Source organism: Lithobates pipiens, unplaced genomic scaffold, assembly GCF_037356315.1.
Source record: "Lithobates pipiens isolate NorthernLeopardFrog02 unplaced genomic scaffold, aLitPip1_a1.2 Scaffold_16, whole genome shotgun sequence".
Lineage (NCBI taxonomy): Eukaryota > Metazoa > Chordata > Amphibia > Anura > Ranidae > Lithobates > Lithobates pipiens.
This window is the reverse complement of record NW_027507748.1, coordinates 221,151,574-221,178,180: the sequence shown is the minus strand read 5'-3', so window position 1 is coordinate 221,178,180 and position 26,607 is coordinate 221,151,574. Positions and strand designations below refer to the sequence as shown.

The window sequence follows — 26,607 nt, the reverse complement described above, 5'->3', positions numbered from 1 at the left end:
AGGTGACAGATGCACACCATAGGGATCAGGAGTGCACCGCAAGGTTGTGGACCCTACGGCTGACTGCTGCAGACGGGAGACAGATCCCACTGGGGTTAGAGCGTAAGATTCCCTGGGGCGTGGAGTCTAAGAGCCAGCAGGTGTTCACCAGCGCCTCTAGTGGTGAGGATGGACTTGGCTGCAACTGGCTCCAGGTTACGACCCCCAGGGTCCACCAGCTCACACCCACAGTAGGCAACAGGAGGATAGGGATAGTGAGGGACAAAGCCAAGGTCGGGGCCACAAGCAGACAGAAATAGTCAGGGATACGCCAAAAGGTCAGGATCACAGGCAAACAGGGATAGTCAAGGACGCCAAAGTCGGTAACGGAACAACAGAAGAGCACACGGCAGGTAACAGGAAGCTAACACACAAAGGTTGATCAGCAGGGTTAGCTTGCAGTGCACAGGTTAATATAGAGCTCTCTGATAGGAGCTAGGGTGGAGTCATGCCAGAGGATGGATTACAAAAGCAGTCAGGTGAGGGTCGGCTGGTCTCTAGAGATGAACACATGGAAACAGGTAAGCAAACTATTGCAAAACCATGACACATGTATGACGTATGGAATACAGATGAGAAGATAGTGGGACAACAATCAATTAAAAATGAAACCTCAGCCCGTATAGATCTGTAGACGTGACAGATCCTAGACGTGAGCACTAGCTAACGGAAATGCAGCAAACTAAAGGCAATGACATGAAAGGCATATGACATGAAACGTAAGAAACATGGGAAACGTAAGAAACATGGGAAACGTAAGAAACATGGGAAACATAAGAAACCTGGGAAACATAAGAAACATGGGAAACACAAGAAACATGGGAAACGTAAGGAACGGGACACGTAAGAAACATGGGACACGTAAGAACATGAGAAATGTAAGAAAAACGTGAATTGGCATGAGAAGTGAAAAATTGCATGAGAAACTCTAAATTCCATGAGAAAACTATAAATTGAATGAATGAATGAATTAAATACTTGTAAAGCGCACAATGCGAACTGAATCGCCTCTAGGCGCTGTGGCGAGCTTTGATCATCTGCTAAAAGAGGAAGGTCTTGAATTTTTTCCTAAAAGCCAGGTTAAATTGCATGAGAAACCTTAAATTGCATGAGAAACCGTAAAATACATGAGAAACTGTAAATTGCACGAGAACCCTAAATTGCACGAGAACCCTAAATTGCACGAGAACCATAAATTGCATGAGAACCGTAAATTGAATGAGAACGTAGATCGAATGAGAAGGTAAATTGAATGAGAACGTAAATCGAATGAGAAACGTAAATTGCATGAAAATGTAAATAGTATGAGAAACGTAAATTACAGCCTGCGTGGCATGTGGTAGCAAGCTACTAGCAGTGTGGCCCCATACAGGTGAAATTGCAGCACACCGCAGGCCGCCCTGTCTGCTAACTGTACTACCATGGACACCCCCATCCGCAACCTACAGCTTGAGGGGGAGCGATTGGGCTGTGAGATGGATGCACTGTGCCCACTGAAAATGCTGATGACTTATGATGGCGCTCTTGTAACAGGTTGCAATTAGGACCTAGGATTGGGAGGCGCTCTGATCCCAACCGGCCCCTAAAATGGGTAGAGTAGTGACATCTGGATCGGGATGTACCGGAGCCCAGTGCCTCAGTGAACAGAAGAGGGAGCCTCCCTATCCCACCATATGAGCCGGAAATGACTGCACCGCCGCTGGAGGAGGAGAGGGGCCGAAACCGCAAGCCGACAGTCAGTTGGATGCCCGAGACAGTCCAGATGGGGGTGCCATCCACCTGTGGACCCCCCCTGACCAAACCTGTGTGCTGCATGTAAAAAATGGGGTTATTTACCCTGCTGCTTCCAGCCTAAATACTAAGTGCCAACCTCCCCCAGAGTACAGTGAACCGGAACGACGAACATACCCCCTTACCTGCGCCCGCTGCGCACTGACACTCCGACAACAACGTGGTGAGGAACGCTGGCTGAAACCTGCAAATGAGCAGGGAGAAACAACCCGCCACATGTCTCCCTCGACCGTTCCGCAACCCGGAAATGACGCGCATGAGAGCCTACGACCACGAGGGGAGGAGGCAAAGGTGGGCAGGCTTTATGCAGCCTGACTCCTCCTACAAATACAGGCTGACCTGCGGTCAGCCTTACACTTGTACCAAGATCTTTAACTATTTTATTACAGTCCTGAAACATTTAATTAGAACAGCTATAACCACTTGCTTACTGGGTACGTAAACCACCCTCCTACCCAGACCAATTTTCAGCTTTCAGCACTGACGCGCTTTGAATGACAATTGTGCGGTCATACAACACTGTACCCAAATGACATTTTTATCATATTTTCCCACAAATAAAGCTTTCTTTTGGTGGTATTTAATCACTGTTGGGATTTTCATTTTTTGCTAAACAAACAAAAAAAAATGAAAATTTTGAAAAAAAATGATATTGAAGAAATTGACATGTGCTGATGAGGTGACACTGGTGGGCACTGATAGGCACAGTTAAGGCCGTACTGATGGGCACAGTTAAGGCGGCACTGATGGCCACTGATGGGTGGCATGGATGGGCACTGATAGGTACCACTGATAGATGGCACTGATGGGCACTGATAAGTGGCACTGATGGGCGCTGATAGCTGGCACTGATGGGCGGCACTGGTAGGTGACACTGATGGGCACTGATCAGTGCTGTACATCAGTGCCACCTTTGTTGAGGCACTGATAGGTGGCACTGTGGGCACAAAAATCATGTTTCATAGTTTGTTATAAAAATTTTCAAACAGGTAATTTTTCTCCTTAATTGATATGCGCTGATGAGGCGGCACTGGTGGGCACTGATAGGCTGCACAGATGGGCTGATAGTTAAGGCAGCACTGATGGCCACTGATGGTGGCACGGATGGGTGGCACAGATGGGTGGCACAGATGGGCACTGATAGGTACCACTGATAGATGGCACTGATGGGCACTGATATGTGGCACTGATGGGTAGCATTGATGGGCACTGATGGGTGGCACTGATGGGCACTGGTAGGTGACACTGATGGGCACTGATCAGTGCTGCACATCAGTGACACCTTTGTTGAGGCACTGATAGGTGGCACTGTGGGTACTGATAGGTGACACTGTGGGCACTGATGGATGGCACTGTGGGCACTGATGAGTGGTGCTGGTGGGCACTAGTAGGCGGCACTGTTGTCTACTGCTAGGTGGCACTGGCAGGGGGCACATGTGGGCACTAAGGATCTGCAGCAGCTTTTTTTTTCTCCTTGCGCTGTCAGCATGAGGAGAAAAAATAGCCGATTACCGTCCCTGTTTACATCACGTGATCAGCTGTCATTGGCTGACAGCTGATCACATGGTAAGGGGTCGGGATCGACCCCTTACTCTGATCTGTGATCCAGCAAGCCTCATAGACTTGCTGATCACAGAGCGCACCGCGCCCTGCAGGGGGCACGCAGGCCACTCGGGCATGGGACGACCAAATTCGGATGAAATTTGAATCTAATTCGAAAAAAATGTGAATTTGAAAACAATTCGAATCTAATTCAAAAACAATTCTAGTCAAATCGAATTTGAAAACAATTCAAGTCAAATTGTAAAACAAATTTAAATAAAAATCGAAAAAATATAAATCGATTTCTAAAAATACAACAAATAAAGAATACAGTAAAATAGAATATAAAATAATAACACAATATAATGAAAATAAAAGAATAGAAAAGAACAGAATATAATTTAATAGAATGTAATAAAATACAATAGAAGAATATGACCTTCTTCTGAAATTATAATTTTGAATAGTATAAATTCGAATTCGAGAATAGATTTGAAAATAACTCAAAACAATGGAAACTAAAATAATATATATTATATGTTATCATAGTCTATTCTTTTCTATTGTTTTATATTCTAATATTTTCTATTCAAATTTGATCCAAATTTTTATACTAAATTAGCATTCCAGAAGATGGTTTTATCTATATATACATATATATACATATATATACATATATATATATATATATATATATATATATATATAATCTCTCTCTCTCTCTCTCTCTCTCTATATATATATATATATATATATATATATATATATATATATCTTTAACCATCTTCCAAAATCCGAATTTCCTATAGAATGAATTAGAATAGAAAAGATTTGAATAGAAAAGAATAGACTAGAAAAACAATTGAACAGAAAAGTATAAAATATTATTATTTATTCTATTCCAATCACTGAGTCCAAGCCTTATTCTTCAAGGGGACACCCTAACCTCAAGCCTAACCCTAAGCCTAACCCGAACCCCAAGTTGTGGATTGTCCACTTGCCACATCACCTGCCAAAAGTTGTGCATTGTCCACTTGCCACGACACCTGCCACAAGTACCACATAACCTGCCGTGTGACCAAGTTGTGTATTGTCCACTTGCCAATCAATATAATGCGTGCAGGCTGGTGATCCACATAAGGCTGGTATAGCAATCCCAGAAGAAACAATACAAAAAAAGTGGCCTTATGCGATTCGCATAGCCGGTACCCCAAGGGATATTTGAGATATACCAAGCCGTGAAACAGTGTAGTATCAATAAATTTATTAATCAGAAAAGTGTATTTGATACATAACAAAAAACATATACTGGCAATACATAAACAAGTTGCTAAACCAATTAGAAATGGTGTCAATAGTAGACTTGCAAGAGAAATAAGAGTGAGATTGCGCTATGGAATGGTGCTAAATAAACTGATTATTAAGGTAAGAGCTGCCTCTACTCTACTGCCCCTATGAAAAGAAAATCAGGTTATCAGATACCTGATTTTCTTTTCATATGTCAATAGTAGACTTGTGACTTAAGTATCTTTGGAGAAAAATGCTGTCATGTTTCGGCCCAACCGTCCTTTTTCATAGGCATATGATTTATCTTGTGTGTACAGAGTCTAAAAGTACAAATGTGATTGAAATTAGTACAGAAAAATATAAATTTAAATGTACAAAAAGCTTGCAAAAAAATTGTACATAATAAACTATTTGATACATACCAGCCAACCATTAACACCAATAAATACCAGCAGGGAGTCAACGCGCTTATTTGACATCAGGCACTGCCTTAATTATTGTGGCAATCATCAACAGTACTATACTGGCACCCCCTGCTGGTATTTATTGGTGTTAATGCTTGGCTGGTATGGTGTAGCAAAAATGGTAGTATTTCTTAGTGCTAGCTGTCCCACATGTGGCTACTGCTTCCAGTACCACCTTTTCAGGCCTGCCAGCTCTCCTGGCTTCAGCTGCCTCTTTCTACTGTCAGTGCCACCACAGTCCTCCTGACGGGCTCTGCACCCATCCCGCACTGCTCCATCCCAGTCCTCTCAGGTGTGCCTCCCAGTCCTCCTGACTGTGTGCCCCTCAGCAGCCCTCTTGGCTGTTGTTGTTTCTCCTGGAGACTTGCCTGGCACTGTTCTCTCACTGTCCTTCTTGCTCCCGTGCCTCCTGTCTCCTGTCCAGGAAACTTCCATGGCAAGCAGTGGCATCACTGGGGGGGGGGCGGCACCGGTGCTGTGGCTTCCTCCTTCCCTTCCAGATCTCCTCAGCTGCATGCGATGTGTGGGGAAATAGGGAGTGAGGCAGAGACAAAGGTGCCCGCAGTCTGACACTGACTGTCCCACACATCACAATCATCTCTCTAACCACCAGCTGCACTCACTGGAGACTGGACTATACCCGCCTCCTCCTTGGCTGAGGAGCCAAGGAGGAAAAGGGACAGCACACTACAGCACCTGCCCGGGTCCAAGGCATTGCAGAGGGGGAGACATCTATGCTGCCAGGAGAGTCATTTTAGGGAGGGGAGGAGGCGGGTTGAGGGTATGTACTAGAGTGTGCTTTGTTTTGGGTTAGAAATGACTTGTGCTATAAGGAGGGGGGCAGATTTGAAGTTTAACCCCCCCCCAGTACAATTAATCTCCCTTTCCAAAGCACCCACTAGCACATATCCTCTAATCACCACCCCCCCCCCCCCCCCCAAATTAAACATCTCATCCCAGCTCCATCCATCCCCCCGACCCCATCCCAACTCCATCCATCCCCATACCATCCCAGCCTCGTCCCCCCATCCCATCCCAGCTCCATCCACCCCCTTCCTTTAAAGAATTCCATCCCATATGTACAATACCTCAGTTTGAGGCAGAACTGTTTGGATGTGATATTATTTAAAACAGAAGCAGGCAGGCTTCAAACTCACCTGCTTGACCGAGGCTATAACCGCTGCTGTTTACACAGGGCATACAATCAAACTATTTGAAAGCCTAGAGATACCTTACTCTTTAAAACAAATTCTACGAAAAACACAAAGGCAGAAGTGACCCGCATTATCATGCGTTTCTCTACACAACATAAGGAAATACATAACATCATCAAAAAGCATTGGTCCATCCTCACAGATGATGATGTGGTGAAGCATTTTCGTAACCCCAGCCCCTTCAATTACCTTTAAAAGGGCAGCATCTTTAAAAGACAAACTAGTTAATAGCGAATATTCCCGAGTAAGCAAAAAAAATAGCTTTCGGCACATATCTGTGTGGACACTGTGCCCATTGCCTGCTAATTAGGAAGGAGAACACATTCAGATTACCAGATGGAGAGGTCTTCAGACCCAAACACGTGTAAATTGTCAGAATTGCGGGGTCATCTATCTGATGACTTGCGAGTGTAGCGCCTACTACATAGGAAAGACCCGGCAGAGGTTCTGGTGTAGGACCTGAAAACATGTCTACAGCATAGAGATAGGGAACATCTATCTCCTCTTCGGGAGACACGTTGTTATACAACATCAGTACAGAATGGCAAAAATTTCCTTCACTGCATTAGACAGGGTACACATTCTCAATCGAGGCGGTGATTGGAACAAGAAATTGTTACGAATTGAACAAAAATTGATCTATCGACTTAAGGCCACCATATACCCAGGCCTAAATAAATCAGTTTGCTTTGTACCTTTCCTAAAGGGTTACAGTTTGGGTAAAACCAGTTACGTTGTGTGAGTATGGATTGCTAAATCAGGCAAAAACATGGAAGATGTAGATTCAAGTACTACCTTCCTTGTATAGTACAATAATAAATTATACCTTTTTGGACTATCTGCAATTTGAGGGAGTTCTCCCCCTGAGCAGTCCCAAGGGTTAGTACATTTAGAAGAATGCGAATATATAAAGTGGAACAATACTCTTAGCCCTTGTACACACGGTCGGAGATTCCGACGGACTGTGTCCTATCGAACCGTTTTGTCGGATATTCCGACTGTGTGTGGTCTCAATCGGACTGTTTCTGTCGGAGTATCCGACGGACCAAGTTTTCCAACTTGTCCGTAAAATTTTCCGACAAAATGCTCCAATCGGACATACTCCAATCATGTGTAGTCTACTCCGACGGACAAAGTGCCACACATGCTCAGATCAAATTCCTAGACTAAAGCTATTGGCTACTAGCCTGAATGTAGTCCCGTCATAATGAAATAATGTCATCACGTTATATACAATCGGATTTTCCGACAACTTTGTCCGACCGTGTGTATGCAACAGTTTCGGACAAAATCTGTCGGACAAAATCCAACGGATTTGGTTGTCAGAATGTCCGACCGTGTGTACAAGGGCTTAGGAAAGTGACTTACCAATGTATAAACTATCAGTATAATTTGCGCTGCTTAATGGGATTTTTCAGCTTTTTCTCTCCATACCCTCCCACCGATACTGAGCCCTCTGGCATGTAATGGGCAACGGTAACAATAATATTCTAGTTATTTAAAATATTTCAAATTAATAATATATCTATCTATTAGAAAATTCTCACTGGACTTAATACTATTCTCCATTTGCCTTAGCTGTAATGAGGAAATAGCGTCATAAAAACATTATGGTGGTGTCAAGTATGTTAAGATTTTGATACAAAATGATTTCTAACAATGTTGTTTGCAAATATTTAATTATAAATTATTATTCTCTCCTTTTTGCCTCTCTTCTTTCCTTGCAGGTTTCCAGGAGTTTGCTATTTGTCCATTCCCACTTTGGGGGTACTGGCTGGGTTCTTGCGGGCTTCCTGGTACGGGGGAGAGGGACACGGTGTGTTTGTCTCCCCTTGTGCAGCTCCCACAGTGCCGCGATCTGCGCCAGACGAACTGTGAGAACTGACGTGCACGCGTGGAAGGGCCACTGCAACCCAGCGGTGAGCTCGTTGTGTGCATGCGCGGAAGTCATTCGCACCGACATCACGCAATTGCGTCGGAGGCGTCAGTGGAGACCGGGACACAGCATGTCTTCCGGAACCCCGAGGGGGTGACAGGCGAGCCGCGCCCAGCAGCTCAGGAGGCCACTCCCCCCCATGAGATTGCACCGGGTAGAGCCACCTATTGGCACCTGAGGATAATTAATACAATTAACCACTTCAACACCGGCGTATAGTCATATGACGCCCGCAGATCTCCCATCCTGGGCGGGCATCATATGACATCCTCTCATTCCCGGCAGTCTAGGGGGCGCATGTACCCGTGGCATCGCTTGGGACCTGATGCGCGTGCCAGGCATCCACGATGTCCGCCGGGCACCCGCGATTGCCTGGGAACACAGCAGGACCGTGGATCTGTGTATGTAAACACACAGATCCACGTCCTGTCAGTGGAGAGGAGACCGATGGTGTGTTCTCAGTACAGAGGAACACTGATCGGTCTCCTCCCCTTGTGAGTCCCCCCCACAGTTAGAATCACTCCCAGGGAACATAATTAACCCCTGCAGCGCCCCTTAGTGTTAACTCCTTCCCTGCCTGTCACATTTACACAGTAATGAGTGCAATTTTATAGCACCGATCGCTGTGTAAATGTGAATGGTCCCAAAAATGTGTCAAAAGTGTCCGCCATAATGTTGCAGTCACGAAAAAAATCGCAGATCGCCGCCATTACTAGTAAAAAAAAAATGCCATAAATCTATCCTTTATTTTGTAGATGCTATAACTTTTGCACAAACCAATCAATATTCACTTATTGCGATTTTTTTTCTTACCAAAAATATGTAGAAGAATACGTATTGGCCTAAACTGAGGAAAAAATATATATATATATATATATTTTTTTTTTAAATGGGATATTTATTACAGCAAAAAGTAAAAAATATTGTGTTTTTTTCAAAATTTTCTCTCTTCTTTTGTTTATAGTGCAAAAAATAAAAACCGCAGAGGTGATCAAATACCACCAAAATAAAGCTCTATTTGTGGGAAAAAAAGGACGTCAATTTTGTTTAGGTGCAACGTCGCACGATTGCGCCACTGTCAGTTAAATCGACACAGTGCCAAATCGCAAAAAGTGCTCTGGTAAGGAAGGGGGTAAAATCCCCCAGGGCTGAAGTGGTTAAGTGAGCATTTAAATACTGAGCACACGTTGGGTTGGATCAGCTGATCTCTGGCGTGTGCAGTGTGATAGAAACAAAAAGGACAGGTAAGACGGCTTCTATTAGCAGAGACCATATTTATCCTTTCTTGCATCTTTTATTAACTTTTTTACATATAATTTTTGCGGCCATACAGATAACTACCATAGAAGTTGTTTACATTTCTTATGGGTCCTGTTTGTCAGCACAGCAAGCTATAGTATCAGGTAAATTACATAAGTTACAATTTTTAAGTGCAATATAGATATCTTTTGAACACAAAGTATCTCTTCTGCTTTGGTTAACATATATACACAATTAGACACTGCTTGTTTTAAAGGGGTTGTAAAGGTTTGTTTTTTATTTTCTAAATAGGTTCCTTTAAGCTAGTGCATTGTTGGTTCACTTACCTTTTCCTTCGGTTTCCCTTATAAATATTTTTTTTCTTTGTTTTCTTTGTCTGCATTTCTCACTTCCTGTTCCTCCTCAGTAAGCTGTTCTGGCTGACTGAACACCGCTCGGATGATAGTGTGAAGTTTATTGAGGAGAAACAGGAAGTGAGAAATTCAGACAAAGAAAAAAGAAGTTTAGAAGGGAAATTGAAGGAAAAGTTAAGTGAACCAACAATGCACTAGCTTAAAGGAACCTATTTAGAAAATAAAAAACAAAGCTTTACAACCCCTTTAAGTATGAGCATATACAAGTATACATTGTTTATTTTTTTTTAAATATATCAACATACACTTATAACAATGACTCACGTGAAGTTATCACTATGAGGATACAATATTTATTTACTTATTTCTCTTTATTATTAAGATCTTTATTTCAAAGCAGCATATATTTAATTATTTTTCACACACATTTATTATTAACACCAATATTTTATTTTTTTCCCCCTTTTCTTGTATATTGTTCACATTTTGATTTTATCTTATTTTATATATATATATATATATATACACAACACATACAATTGAGATCATCAAAAATAGATATTAACCTCCTCCCGCCCGCCCTATAGCCGAATGACGGCCGTAGAGCAGGCGGGTTCGTCCGGGCGGTCGTCCCTGGACGTCCTTTTGTTTACTTCCGCAATGCGGGGGGCGCGCATCGCGGAAGTTTTGTATCCGCCGTGTCTCCCGGAGACAGGCGAATACAGATCGCCGTGAACGGCCAATCAAAGCGGCCGCTCACAGCGCGATCGCAGCTGCCAATAGAAGATGATCTCAAATGTAAACAAATGAGATCATCTCCCATTGCCGTGTCTCTCTCTCCTCACACAGAGACAGCGTGTGAGGAGAGAGAGGATCTGTGAGCCCAGTGCCATCTGTCAGCCCCAGTGCCAGTGCCAACTGTCAGCCCAGTGCCATCTGTCAGCCCAGTGCCATCTGCCAGCAGTGCCATCTGCCAGTAGTGCCATCTGCCAGTAGTGCCAGTGCCGCCAGTGCCACCTGCCAGCGCCAGTGCCACCTGCCAGCGCCAGTGCCACCTGCCACCTGCCAGTGCCACCTGCCAGTGCCACCTGCCAGCCCCAGTGCCATCAGCCCCAGTGCCGTCAGCCCCAGTGCCGCCAGTGCCGTCAGCCCCAGTGCCGCCAGTGCCAGTGCCGCCAGCGCCAGTGCCACCTGCCAGCGCCAGTGCCACCTGCCAGCGTCAGTGCCACCTGCCCGTGCCGTCAGCCCCAGTGCCGCCAGTGCCAGTGCCGCCAGTGCCAGTGCCACCTGCCAGAGCCAGTGCCACCTGCCAGCGCCAGTGCCATCCGTCAGCCCCAGTGCCGTCAGCCCCAGTGCCGTCAGCGCCAGTGCCGTCAGTGCCAGTGCCGCCAGTGCCAGTGCCACCTGCCAGTGCCAGTGCCACCTGCCAGTGCCACCTGCCAGTGCCACCTGCCAGCGCCAGTGCCAGCGCCAGTGCCATCTGCCAGCCCCATTTGCCAGAGCAATTAGCCAGAGCAAATAGCCAGTGCCATCTGCCAGTGCCAGCCCCAGTGCCATCTGCCAGCCACATCTGCCAGCCACATCTGCCAGCCACATCTGTCAGCCACATCTGTCAGCCGCATCTGTCAGTCCCATCTGTTAGCCCCATCTGCCTCCAGTGCCATCTGCCTCCAGTGCCACGTGTTGTCAGTGCCACGTGTCGTCAGTGCCACCTGCCACGTCAGTGTCACCTGTGATCAGTGCTGTCAGTGTCACCTGCCACATCAGCGTCGCCTGTCAGTGATCAATAAAAATGTCACAAAGATTGTATTCAGCTGAGGAGGCATATGATATCCTTGCAGCCGACAAATGCAACGGGGAGGTTTCCGCTTCGGATTCCTCCTCATATTCAGATTGTGACTCTGACGTGGACTACGAGCCTGTCCTCAGCAGCGGTACCATGGCAGCCTCAGAGGAGGAAGATGATAGTCCGCCCGTCAGACGAAGGCGCACTGGTGAGGAGGCGGTACCATCCACCAGCACCGCAGAGCCATCCACCGGCAACCCAGTGCCATCCACCGGCACCACAGTACCTCGGCAAAGGCCACGTACCAGTGGGGTGTCAACTCGGCCCCAAAGGGTTAGGTCCCATGCCAGCCTTCCCTATTCCCTCCAGAACCCCTTGTGGCTTCCTCCTAACTCAGGAGAAGCCAACGTTCCCCCTTTCACTGCCAACCCAGGAGTCCAGGTGGACACACAAAATTTTTCCCTGATGGACTTTTTCCACCTAATTTTTACAGAGGACTTGCTTGAATCCATTGTGGTCCAGTCCAACCTATATGCCCAACAATTTATTGAAAGCAACTCAACATCCTCTTATGCCCGTCCCTACGAGTGGAGAGCCCTAACAGTGGAGGAGTTTAAAAATTTTTTGGGCCTCACATTTTGTATGGGACTAAACAATAAAAATGAAATACGTGCATATTGGTCATCCCGCCCCATCTATCACATGCCCATCTTTTCCTCAATAATGCCCCGGACCAGATATCTAATGATAATGAGATTCCTACACTTTAATGACAATACCCAGTGCCTTCCCCGGAATGACCCAAATTTTGATAAACTTTACAAAATTCGGCCACTAATAAATAATTTTTCTCAGATTTTCCCCCAGTTGTTTACCCCAGACCAACACATATGTGTGGATGAGTCCCTGATAAAATTTTCTGGCAGGCTGGGGCTAAAGCAATTTATTCCCTCCTAAAGGGCCCACTATGGAGTGAAGATGTATGTTGTGTGACCAAGCCACAGGGTATACATATTCCTTCATGGTATACAAAGGGAAGGACAGCCAGCTACATCCCCCTAATTGCCCCGAATACATCGGATCGAGTGGAAAAGTTGTTTGGGAACTCATAAACCCACTCCTGGAGAAAGGCTACCATCTGTATGTGGACAATTTTTATACCAGTTTACCCCTGTTCCGCAACCTCCATAGAATGCAAACTCCAGCATGTGGCACCGTAAGAATGAACCGGAAGGGCTTTCCTCAAAGCCTCGTCAACAAAAGGCTAAGAAAAGGCGAAGCGGCGAGTTTACGGAACGAGGACATTTTGGCTGTGAAGTGGAGGGACAGAAGGGATGTCTACATGCTTTCTTCGATCCACAACAACACTTTTGTTGAGATCACCAGGAGGGATGGCCCAATACAAAAACCCACTTGTATCCATGAGTACAACATGTTCATGGGGGGTGTCGACTTGAACGACCAGATTCTCGAACCCTATCTTGCCACAAGAAGAACATACAAGTGGTATAAAAAAATTTCAATTTATTTCTTTAATTTGGCCATATACAACACGTATGTCATTTATCGTAAGTCCACAGAAAGACCCATACCCTTCCTTGGCTACCAGGAGGAAATCACCACTGCCCTTATATACCCCAACGGCCCACCACAAAACATTCGATCCGATGTAATTAGCAGACTCTCTGAACGCCACTTTCCTGCCAAAATCCCTCCCAGACCAACAGGCCGAAGACATCAGAAAAAATGTCGGGTGTGCAGCAAACGAGGAGTGAGAAGAGACACCACTTATCATTGTGCCCAATGCCCTTCCCAACCAGGCCTCTGCATAGGTGACTGTTTCCGCTGTTACCATACTTCAGTGAATTATTAGTGAAGTATGGTAACCCTAACCCTCACTTCCTGCCATTTACCTTTAAACCCCTTATGCCTCTGCTTGCTCTGTAACTGACCCTGGCTTGTTATTCGACCACGCTTCTGCCTACTGATTTTGTACATACCTCTGCCTGATCTGGAACTGACCCTGGCTTGTTATTTGACCACGCTTCTGCCTACTGATTCTGTTTATGCCTCTGCCTGATCTGGAACTGACCCTGGACTGTTATCCCCATTCTGTCCTGAACAAGGCCCTACTTCTGCCTGCTGCCTGTAGGACCTATACCATCATGCCTCTGCCTGTCGCATGAACTGACCACACCACATGGATGGACCATGTTCCTGCCTACTACCAGGACCAATATTTTGGCAATGCTGACGATCTCTGCCTGCACTGACCTTGGACTGTATATGGACAGTATCCCTGCCTGCTGCCAATATTGACTATGGACAGTATACCTGCCTGTTGCCTGGAAAATTGTGTTCACTTTTGCTGACCAAGTCCCTGTCTGCTGCCTGGACCAGTGCTATCACCCTGTGGACAACTGCGCTGCTAAAACCACAGGTAATCTTTTGTTTACTCTTTTCTCGGCAGAATGTATTTTGGGGTGTAATTCTTGGTATGTGCATGCTATCTGTCCCTGGAACACCTGATGGTGTTCCTTGCATGTTGGGCCTCTGTATGTGGCCAAGCTGTGTAAAAGTCTCACACATTTGGTATCGTTATACTCAGGAGGAGTAGTAGAACGTATTTTGGGGTGTCATTTTTGCTATGTAAATGCTATGTGTTGGAAATATCTTATAAATGGATAACTTTGCGTAAAAAAAATGCGTTTTCATTTTTTTTCCACATTTTCCCAAAACTTCTGGAAAAAAAATGAACCATTCAAACGACTCAATATGCCTCATAGATTATATGTTGGGGTGTTAGCTTTCCAAAATGGGGTCACTTTGTGGGCATTTCCATTGTCCTGGTGCTCCAGGGCCTTCAAAAGTGTAATAGGTGGTTGAGAAATAAGATGTGTAATTTATGCTCCTAGAACGCCTGATGGTGCTATTTCAATATTGGGCCTCTGTATGTGGCCAGGTTGTGTAAAAGTCTCACACATTTGGTATCGTTATACTCAGGAGGAGTAGTAAAACGTATTTTGGGGTGTCATTTTTGCTATGTACATGCTATGTGTTGGAAATATCTTATAAATTGACAACTTTGCGTAAAAAAAATGCGTTTTCATTTTTTTTCCACATTTTCCCAAAACTTCTGGGAAAAAAATGAACCATTCAAACGACTCATTATGCCTCATAGATTATACATTAGGGTGTTAGCTTTCCAAAATGGGGTCACTTTGTGGGCATTTCCATTGTCCTGGTGCTCCAGGGCCTTCAAAACTGTAATAGGTGGTTGAGAAATAAGATGTGTAATTTATGCTCCTATAACGCCTGATGGTGCTATTTCAATATTGGGCCTCTGTATGTGGCCAGGCTGTGTGAAAGTCTCACACATTTGGTATCGTAATACTCAGAAGGAGTAGCAGAACGTATTTTGGGGTGTCATTTGTGGTATACACATGCCATGTGAGAGAAATAACCTTCATTTTGCAAAGAATTGTGGGAAAAAGATGACAACATCAAAAACCTCACCATGCATCTTAGTAAATACCTTGGAATGTCTACTTTCAAAAAAGGGGTCATTTGGGGGGTATTTGTACTTTCCTGACTTGTTCTGGTCGCAAGAAATGAGATAGGCCACCAGTACATCAGATGTGATAAATTTTTTATGATTCTCACCACAGCTTGTAGACTCTCTAACTTTCACAAAGACCAAATAATATCCACAAATTTGGGTTATTTTTACCAAAGATATGTAGCAGTATAAATTGTGGCCAAAATTTATGAAAAAAAATTATAATTTGCAAAATTTTATCACAGAAACAAAGAAAAATGCGTTTTTTTTCAAAATTTTTGGGTTTTTTTCATTTATAGCGCAAAAAATAAAAACCCCAGAGGTGATCAAATACCACCAAAAGAAAGCTCTATTTGTGGGAAAAAAAAGGACACAAAATTCATTTGGGTACAGTGTTGCATGACTGAGTAATTGTCATTCAAAATGTGAGAGCACCAAAAGCTGAAAATTGGTCTGGGCAGGAAGGGTGTTTAAGTGCCCAGTAAGCAAGTGGTTAAATAACATTAAAATGCATGATAAGATTTTATGTCTCGTGCTTTATTCCCCCTTTTTTTACCGCTAAAAATGAATCCGTCCTTCCCTGAAACTTATAGTGCAAATGTCTTACATTAACCACTTAAGGACCGAGCCTCTTTTTCAGACTCAGAGGTGTTTACAGGTTTAAAACAGTTTTTTTGCTAGAAAATTACTTTAGCCCCCAAACATTATATATTGTTTTTTTTCTAACACCCTGGAGAATAAAATGGCGTTCATTGCAATACTTTTTTTACACCGTATTTGCGCAGTGGTCTTACAAGCGCATTTTTTGGGAAAAAATTCACTTTTTTGAATAAAAAGAAAAGAGTAAAATCAGCCCAATTTTAAATTGTAAAAGATAATGTTACGCAGGGTAAATTGATACCCAACATGTCATACTTCAAAATTGCGCCCGCTCGTAGAATGGCGTCAAACTTTTACCCTCAAAAATCTCCATAAGCGACATTTAAAAAATTCTACAGGTTGCATGTTTTGCGTTACAGAGGAGGTCTATGGCTAGAATTATTGCTCTTGCTCTGCCGATCGTGGTGATACCTCACATATGTGGTTTGACTACCGTTTTCATATGCAGGCGCTACTCATGTATGCGTTCGCTTCTGCACACAAGCTCGGGGACGGGGTGTTTTAAAAAAAAAAATCTTATTTATTTTACTTGATTTTATTTATTTTTACACAGTTTTTTTAAAAAATTGATCACTTTTATTCCTATTACAAGGAATGTAAACATCCCTTGTAATAGAAAAAAGCATGACAGGTCCTCTTAAATATGAGATCTGAGGTAAAAAAGTCCTCAGATCTCATATTTGGACTTAAATGCAATAAAAAAAATGTAATTTGAAAAAATGACATTGAAAAAATGTTCCTTTAAGAGGTATGTGCGGAAGTGACGTTTTGACGCCCTCCTATGGTATAGAGACGAGTGGGGGCCATCTTAGCCTCACTCGTCTCCATACCCAGCAGAGAAAAAGACCCAATTGCCTCCGCCGCTACCAAAAGCTCCGGTAAGCGGCGGAGGGCGCGGGACAGCGGCGGGAGAGGGGCCACTGATAACGTTGATTTCACGGCGAATCCGTCGCGGAGCTGCAGCTGCTGCCTTTACCGAGATATCCCTCTTCAAAAAATGGACGTACATCATCGTGTGCCGGTCGTAAAGTGGTTAATAGATAAATTGATTATGCTGATTATCATTTTCAGGTGCCGTTGCTCCCCTGATAGGGAGCATTCCCTCTGCTTTGGGTTGGCCCCCAAATACTGTATCCTCTTGTAAGCTTGTGGGCCCCAGGACCGGTCCCCTCATCCCTACCTAGGTGGGAAGGTGTGGTGTGGACAAAATACAGTGATTCCTAGGACTACCTTCAGGGAGGAAGTCTCTGGCTTTTAAGAAAAGTCTCTGGTTCATGTGGAAAGGGTTTTCCAGTGAAAAAGGGTAAATATCATTTGCCAAAGCATAAGGAAATATAATATTGATATAATGCTAAATATTTGTCATCTTGATATACCTGCAGAAATGTGGAAAATAAACCCCCCTGAAGAAGGCCGTGTAATTATCCAAGGTTGACATGCATTGGGGAATTAAGTATTCTAGATGGTCACATGAATTATTGGTTATAGATATATATTTGAATACTGTATCGTTATCTTTTTCAAAAACGAATGTCTAAACCGTGTTTGTACCTTTCACCCAGCAAGACTTTCCGCATATTGTACGTCAGAGCTCATATTTTAAATTCTTGTGCACACAATTATTGTATGACCAGTGTTTTGGATAATAAAACAAATTCATTTTTACAATCGTTTGTTTTCTCATTGCTGCTAAAAAAAACCCATGGGGTATTCATTTGATTTTTTCTATATTTCTCACGGGGTGTGCAGCTAGCTCAGACTTTCCTTTAGGCGCCCTTCTCCCCAACCAGACAGCTGCACCTTACCTCCCCTCCCATTCTTCTAGAAAGCACCAGAATGTTTGAGAAGTAGGGGAGAGGTCTCAGTGATGCTGCCTGTGAGTCATCCAGCGTTCCCTAGATTTCTGCCCAACCCAGGACAAAACTCAGACAGGCTTGGCTGCCAGCCAAGCCTGCAAAAATGTACCTACTCTAACCAAAGGAAAAAACTACATTTTTATTTTGCCACTAGAAGGTGCTTCATGTAGTTGCTTATAAAGCATTTGTATGCATATAGAGGCACACGTGCATTACAAAGGTAAATTATAATAAGCTAGGTACTCCTGTTTAATTGTTTTTTTTATTTTCTTTCAGAGAAGTTAGATCTGGTAAAAGAACAGACTAGCAATGACATAGGTAAACTACCATTAGGTTTTCTATTTTTTTCTCTTCTCATCTTTTCCTTTTCTCGTTTGCAAGAAACGCGTAGTTATCCACTTGGGAATGGCATAAGCTTTCTCTATCTATAACTTATTTGATTCAATTAAGGATTTCAGTTAATGCGTGTGTCTGTCTGATGCAATGGATATGTATAAATTGTACATATGTGTAAACAAATAATTCTGTTTTCTAGGAGTATGAACACACCATTGTTTGATGGCCATCAATAAGAAATGTGATCACATTAAAGAGGAAGTAAACCCTGATGAGTTTACTTCCTCTTTCATTCCCTGCAAAGACAAAGCATAATGGACTACTATGCATCGCATAGTAGCCCATTATGTGTCACTTACCTGACACATAATAGTTCCGACACTATCCTGACACCCCTGTAGTTCCGATCGTCCATCTTCTTGATGGGTCTCTGTGGGTCTCGCTGCTCCGGCGATGTGATTCGCCGGAGCAGCGATGACGTCACTCCCGCGCATGCGCGCGGGAGCAGAGACACGCGGCATTGCGCGGCATCTTCGTCACCGACGATGCCATGCTCAGTGCGCCTGCGCGTTGCTGTATACGGCGCATGCGCAATAGACAGCGGTGCCCGTCTTCAGGCAAATATCTCCTAAACCGTATAGATTCGGAAGATATTTCTTGGACCTACAGGTAAGCCTTAATCTGGGCTTACCTGTAGGTCAAAGTGGTTTGTAAGGGTTTACAGCCACTTTAACACAAATGCATTTATTTATGTAGAAAAGTAAAGAAAGAGGCATAGCTCTTTCAAAAGAAATGGGATGTTTAGATTGAGATACAATGTTTGTTAATAAGGTAAGCACCAAGAACAACAAGTCAATAAAAAGATATAAATGTATTAATAATATCTAAAATACATCCATAATGCACATTTGATATCATAGATGGATGCTTGAAAATCAGATGCATAGAAATGCAGGATTAGCCAACATGTTTCGCAAAATGCTTCATCAGGGCTCTGCATCTAACTGCATCTACAGTGATTTCATCTGGTCTTCTAAAATATTGGACGCTCTACTGCACCCCCAACACCATGATCACCCATTATAGGACACTCAGACTGGGGCTGATTCCCGATGGAAGTCAGATCCAAATAGGACAGCCGGTGGGGAAGTTGGATCGTGATGCTACCAAATTTGGGTCAGGGGTAGTCTGATGAGATGAGATAACACTCATTTAAGAAATCCCCCAGCAAGAGAACGGCAGCAGCGGTGTGCAGTGCACTGCACCACAGACAGCAAGATGCGTGTGCATTTATTTATGTATTTTCCATTTGTAATTAACTCAGTACTGGTACTAGAAAGTTTAAATTTTATATCATATAACAAACCTGTGCACAGATGAGATCTCAATCATTACAACTTTCAGAAGTAGGGATTTTGTGTTTGTTTTTTTTCCCTTCCTGGGGCTGAGAGTGAAGTTTTCATTCACTCTGACACTGGGCAAGTAAATTTGAATACATTATTGTGCATCTTATTGCATCTCATGTATTCAGTATGTTTTGTGTTTAGTTTTTCCCTTCAAATTGGCCTATGTCCTGTTAATGTGTGTGAAGGTTATAATATGTTTACATGCTGTTCTAGACTTCAGGTACTCAGAAACCCACCTAGTCTGCGTCTTTACATTTTTGAATGTACTTACTGTTGATGGACTCATTACCTCGGCTGGAAGTCTGTTCCAAGCATCCACTACAACTTTAGTCCATTAGAAACCTCTCAGAGAGGTAGAGTGAGGTGTTATTCATGGTTTATGGGTTTTGCATTTTAGTAAAGACAGTGGATAATGCAGTTTTTTATGCTTGTTTTAAGGAAAAGCCTCTGAATTGGAGTAATTGCATTATCTTTCATAAACCAGAGTTTATGTTCTTCTCTCTACTTCATTTATTTTTTTTGTTGCCTGCCTGACTTGCAAATTTTGTCTTAAAAGGGGATTATATATTAATCCCTTCAGGAGAGGGGAGTGCCTTTTGTATAGCTGCAATGTTTTTAAGCAGTTTACATGTTGTTTTGGAAGCTATATACAGATTCAATGCTCTTTAACGACTTAAAGAGAAACGTGTAGGGCAACTGTCATGTTGAGGAAGCATTAAATCTGTACCCTTTTTTTCTACTCTTTTTCAACTTTCATAAGTTGTGTGGTTTTGCTATGGTGAGAAAAAAAAATGTATGGGGAACATTACATGGAGAACATTTAAAAATGATTTTTTTTTTTATATAGAATATTGAAGCTTCCCTGTAGCATTTTGTGTTTGGGCCCATTTCCAACAGTTTTTTTTCCCTTTCAACATTGAATAATTGTTTTTATATAAATTTATTGATGCTCCCCTATGTCATTCAATTATTACCAACCATGACAACAGTAACAGTAACACAAGGTTTTAGTAATAGTTATATGATTTACTTTGTAAATGTTACACACAGTCCTCTCTACAGTGCTAATATATGTGGCAGTCATCATATTTGGTCATTGTTCAATTTCAAAGGGCATTGCTTGAATATCATATAGATATACTGGGGCTTGAGACTCATAGTGATTGGAAAATAACAGGTATAGCAGAGTACAACGGTACGTAAGAGTAATTTAGTTTAATGTTTCTAGAACCCACAAATAACTGGTGACATCACACTTATCTGTATTCTGAAATCATGTTGTTTTTTCTGCTTAGTTGACACTGCCTACTCTGTTCCGGGACATCTTCCTCAGCCTGCTAAAGGTATGACCTCTTCCTCAGCCTGCTAAAGCGGCTACAATCGGTAGCAAAGGACCTACGTGCACAAATGTGTGGCACCAGCCAAGGTTTTAGCCCATTAGGGTTTGGATAACTGGACACAAATTCCAGTAAAATGAGTGAGTTGTGATGGCAACATGATCCCCAATGGAGACTTGAAGGGTCATACACACACAGTGGTAACCAGCAGAAGGTATGGCAGAGCGATTTGCAAGCATATGAAAATGGATGAAGAAAGATAGGGGTGATCAAAATCAGACAGCCTGGCTGAAGGGGGTAACCATTCAAATTGTTAAATGTGGTAATGGGAAAGGGTCTCATTATTATGCTGCAGTAAATATATAGCAATTCTAAACAAAGGTCCTTACTACTCAGAATTACAAGATAAGCATTAATTTGAATGAATATGTCTTAGAAGATAACTGTGTTTTTCTTTCTTTTCCCATGTCCATATTAACCACTTGCCAACTGGCTCATGCTGATCGGCAAGTGGCATGTTCCCGCAAAACAAAGTATGGGTACGATGTCCCCTTTAAGAGCCGCCGGAGGCGTGCGTGCCAGCTACATGGCGGAGGACCCGATGCACGTGGCCGACAGAGCCAGAACGGGTATTTGTCCCTCCATCACATCAGTGCCCCCTCCATCACATCAGAGCACCCTCCATCACATCAGAGCCCAGATTTCAGGTTGGTGGGGGGAGGGGGCCCCTCAGGAGATGTTAGGATCTTTTACATTGTAAAACTTTTTCTGACTGTCTGTGTGGTGTCTGTGCTGGCAGGCCAGACGCAGTGTCAGTGTGCCTGTTCTAATCTGTGCCCACCTGAGAGAACTCTCCTGCACAGCAGCGTGTCTCTTACCTGGGTTACAAAAGCTCCTTTCCCGGGCTGCTAATTAACTCAGACTTCTCGCCTCCAGCCAGTGAGAGCAGGGGAGGGATGTGGTTTGGGGGTCTGGGAAGAAGGCAAACTAGAAGCGCTGACCTGGATTACGGAGCTCAGTTGGGGCTCAGGGAGACCAGCACTAAGCTTATCCAGCAATATATGTGGATGTGGGAAGCAAATTCTACCTCACCCTCCGTTCACAGCCTTCAGTGGTGTCCCATGGATGCACAAATCTCTCTTCCAAATCGCGGGGTTCAGATAAGCTTAGTGCCGGCTGGGGCACTGGTCCATGTGAGTGCACATCTGATTGATTTTAAACGTTATTTTAAATAAATTTGCATTTGCTTGCTACACTATGATGGTCCTTTGCATGTCTTTTTGAGCCATATTAGTACTTTCCTTGGGGAGAAACCATTGATGTGACCAGTGAAGGAATGGTTATCCTTAAATGAACCAAAGGCGATAACACAGACTAGGTCTGGTGAGTGGCCAATCTTTCCGGTGGTGGTGAAGCACTTGGTCTTTGTCCCTAGCTGACACTTTGGGTGGAGATAGAAGCATTATCAGGAAAATCCTAAGCACTGAAGAGACTGTTTAGATTTATGTATTATATGCACGCAGCATTTTTTTCCCACAGGAGATATTTAAGCACTTGTAATTTTTCTTGCAGGAGATATTTTAAACACTTCTAATATTGATGACACATTGGAACCTATTGTGGCATATACTGTTTGTTTTAGAGTAAGCAGCAAGTGTTTTTTTTCACACTATTGAAATTATTTATTTATTGTGGATGTTTTTTTCACAGGTTTTGCATATAAATTCCAATATGATTATTGGGGTTGGAATGCTTTAGTTGTTTGTAGTTTTAACAAGAATAGGTTGTGTTTGGTGACACCGGTGCAGGAGTCAGGGGTCTGGTTAACAGGCACAAACTGTAGTGGTGCCACCACAGACATATCTATATATATATATTGTTTTTTTCTTTTTTTGATTTTGTCACCTGCAAAAGTGGTGGTTTAGCTGGTAATCATATCGGTATATTTTATTTGCCCTTTGAAATAAGACACCATTGCAGCAAACAAAAGTTAGCGCAACCTTCATTACACGCATAAGTTGAAAACATAGGCTGTGCAAAGTTTCATGGTAATTGATTGAGGTTTAGGCACGTTATTGTACATTAAGCTTTTTTTTTTTTTACATTAACCACTTGACCTCCAGAAGGTTTTACCCCCTTCCTGACCAGAGTAGTTTTTGCAATTTGGCACTGCACTAATTTAACTGGTAATTGCATGGTCATGCAATGCTGTACCCAAACAACATTTGTCCTTTTTTTCCCACCAATAGAGCTTTCTTTGGTGGTATTTGATTGCCATTTGGGATTTTTTTTTGTGATAAAAAAACGAAAAAAGGCCCAAAATTTTGAAAGACAAAAAACAATATTTTCTACTTTTTATTATAAAAAAAATCCAATGAACTCAAATTTTGTCATACGTTTAGGCCAAAATATATTATGCTGCATGTCTTTGGTAAAAAAAAAAAAAATATCCCAGTAAGTGTATATTGATTTGTGCCAAAAATGAAAGCTTCTACAAGGTATATACTGGAATTTACACAGCTTTTACTTTCTGACTGCCTATATCAATTTTTGAGGTTAAAAAATGTCAAGGCAGTACAAAACACCCCCAAATAACCAATTTTTGTAAAGTAGACATTGCAAAGAATTTGCTGAGAGGCATGATGAGCCAATTGAATTTTTTTTTGTCACAAGTGTTTGAAAAATGACACAAAAAAATACATTCTTTTTACACAAAGTTGTCAGTTAAATGATATATTGCTCACACATGCCATGGGTATCTGTGAAATTACACCCCAAAATACATTCTGCTGCTTCTCCTGAGTACGGGGATACCACATGTATGAGACTTTTTGGGAGCCTAGCTGCATATGGGTGCCAAAAAACAATCACCACCTTCAGTATTTCAAAGGGCGTCAATTGCTTACCCCCCACAAATTACTTTAATTTAATTTAATTAATTTTTAGGAAGATAGACATCCCAACCCAGCTTTTTGCTGAGAGGCATGTTGAGCTCATGGAATATTTTTTTTTTTTATACACAAAACGGTATCTTGTGAGAGACCAAAATCCATGAAACTTCTAGGATAGGTTTGGGAAGTTGCGAACAGTTTCAAAGCAATTGAGGTTTAGGCACATTAGGCTGTTCACATTAAATGTTTTAGGATTGCAAAATATAGCTTAATGTGAATAACGTTTGGTATGATTTACAACATGAATATGTTGGTATGGACAGAGTCTTGTATTGTGTAAAGTTTGGGGGAATTGGTTAACATCTAAGCTTTTTTGTACGTTTAGCCAAAAAACAAGCTTAATGTCTCTAGTATGCCTCGTGGGAGACCAAATCCATGAAACTTCTAGGATGGAATTTAGAATTTGAGAACTTGGGTTGTGCAAAGTTTCAAGACAATTGATTGAGGTTTAGGCGCATTATGGTACATTAAAAACTTTTTACGTTAAGCTTTTCACCTAAATGTTTTAGGATTGTAATTTTTTTTCTTAATGTGACTAACTTTTGGTATGATTTACCAAATGAGCTGACATTTTCATAATATGTTGACATAGATAATCTTCTAGCTTAATGTCGCTCATTTTTTTTTGTGGGAGACCAAAATCAATGAAACTTCTAGGACAGGTTTGGGAAGTTCAGAACTTTGGTTGTGCAAAGACAATTGATTAAGGTTTAGGCACTTTATTACATATTAAACTACGCTAAGCCATTTTCACATTACATTTTTTAGGATGCATCCAGTTCTTGCATCCAAGTTACATAATGAAGAAACCCTCTGCTGTAACTACTGAATTGAATCATAGGCACAGGAAGAATGCCAGTTAGAACTAGGTTCTATAGCTTTAGTGGTGCTTTAATAGGGTGAAATTCAATACATTCTTCTTGTTCAGCAAAGCTGGAATAAGTTTATATTAAATATTAAAATGATTCTGTATGAATATACTGTAACTAAATTATCTGTACAAATACTGAAGATCAAGCTGTGATATTCAAAGATACAGTAGTAGTTTAGGAAGTATTTAGTATTGACTTATTAACTGCAATCTACAGTAACTTACCTGCATAGTCGACAAGAACAGCCAATGCAATGAAAAAGAGTAGCTTCATTTGTGCTGGTATATCTGATCCTGTATATGAGCTGAATACCTTATCAGACCAAAAAATTCAGAAATCTTCACCTACAACTGACTTTATAGATAAGGGGGTGGGAGCAAATGGTAAATTAGGACGAATGATCGTAAATTGCACAAAGTAATATAATGACAAAACCCCAGGGCTGTCCTAATTGGCCAAGGCTGACTTACCTTTTTAACTCGTTTTGTGCCCATTTCCTGCCCACTTCCCGTCAGACAGGTGTTAATGTCACAACAGTCTTCAGTTTAAGAGAATGTAGATGGCATGCCATTTTTAACATAGGAATGTGGCTGATCACATCAAGTGTCGCTGTTTACATGTCAAAGAGAGACCTACCTTACCCCCAGGTCAAACTGCTAGCATAACCCACACATTTTACAACAATGCATGCCTTTTCTATATTTTTAACTAGCATTTAAAAAATATATTACATTTTTTAATCATGTTTAGCTGTGTATGACGCTAGAAGGCTTATTTAACAAAGCAGTGATGAATGCAGTATCTATGTTACCAAATAATCACAACACATTTTCCTATTATTCTCACTGCAATAACCTGAGTGTGAGCAGTTAAATTAAATGTAAACCAAAAAAAGTATTATATTGAAGCTTACCAGTTCTTTGTGATGCTGGCTGCATTGGTTTTCTGTTAGAGCATGAGTTTATGTGAAATCTCCATCAACTGATATTAATAATATTATAATTAAATATATTTCCTTCTAACTGAAATATATTTAAAGTATTGAGTGTTGTGTTGGTGTTACTGTAATTAGTTCAACTTCAAGGGTTGGCCTTTTGTTCTCCCTTATCACATCTTACATGAGTGGTAAACAGTAGACATGTGCAGAGTAAAATATTTTGTTTCGGAATTTAGTTTTCGTCCGAAAAATTAATTTATTTAGTTGCTCCCGAAATTCGTTTTTATTTATTTCGTTTTTCATTCAAAAATTGCATTAGTCCAAAAATCCACATGAATTACGGTCGAATCTGTCTTTGAAGGCTTATGGTGTCTGTCGAATGTATAAAGAAGATTCGACGGAGCTAGTATATAGCATACTTCGTGTGAACTTTAAAACCCTATTAAAGTCTATGGGACTCCAACGTTCAAAAATCTAAAGTGCTAATTTTAAAGGCTAATATGCAAGTTACTGTCCTAAAAAGTGTTTGGGGACCTGGGTCCTGCCCCAAGGGACATGGATCAATGCAAAAAAGATTTAAAAACTGCAGTTTTTTCGGGAGCAGTGATTTTAATAATGATTAAAGTGAAACAATAAAAGTGTAATAGTCCTTTAAATTTCATACTACTCTATAGTATGCCTGTGAAAGGGCGCATGTTTCTGGTGCTTAGAACTGTCCCTGCACAACGTGTAATTTATGCAGGAAAAAAAGTCCTTTAAAAGCACTCACAGCTATTATGAATTGTCGGCTCCGTAATACAGAGAACACTCATTGAAAGTCATTGATAAAAAGAAATTTTTTTAAAAAAAGCGTGGGGGTCCCCCAAATTCAATTACCAGGCCCTTTAGGTCTGGTATGGATATTAACCACTACAATACAGGGCACTTTCACCCCCTTCCTTCCCAGCCCAATTTTCAGCTTTCAGCGCTCTAGCGCTTTCAGTGACAATTGCGCGGTCATGCTACACTGTACCCAAATGAA

At 42.2% G+C, this 26,607-nt stretch overlaps 1 protein-coding gene across 1 annotated transcript in view; it reads right to left on the bottom strand.

The window, feature by feature from the left end:
* Positions 1 to 25,005, bottom strand: part of LOC143982408 (uromodulin-like) — a 121,590-nt gene extending 96,585 nt beyond the window's left edge. Inside the window, exon 1 of the mRNA XM_077481078.1 lies at positions 24,874 to 25,005. Within this exon, the coding sequence (XP_077337204.1) occupies positions 24,874 to 24,922 (49 nt within the window). The 5' untranslated portion in view covers positions 24,923 to 25,005. The remainder of the gene's footprint in view (positions 1 to 24,873) is intronic.
* Positions 25,006 to 26,607: the final 1,602 nt, after the last annotated feature.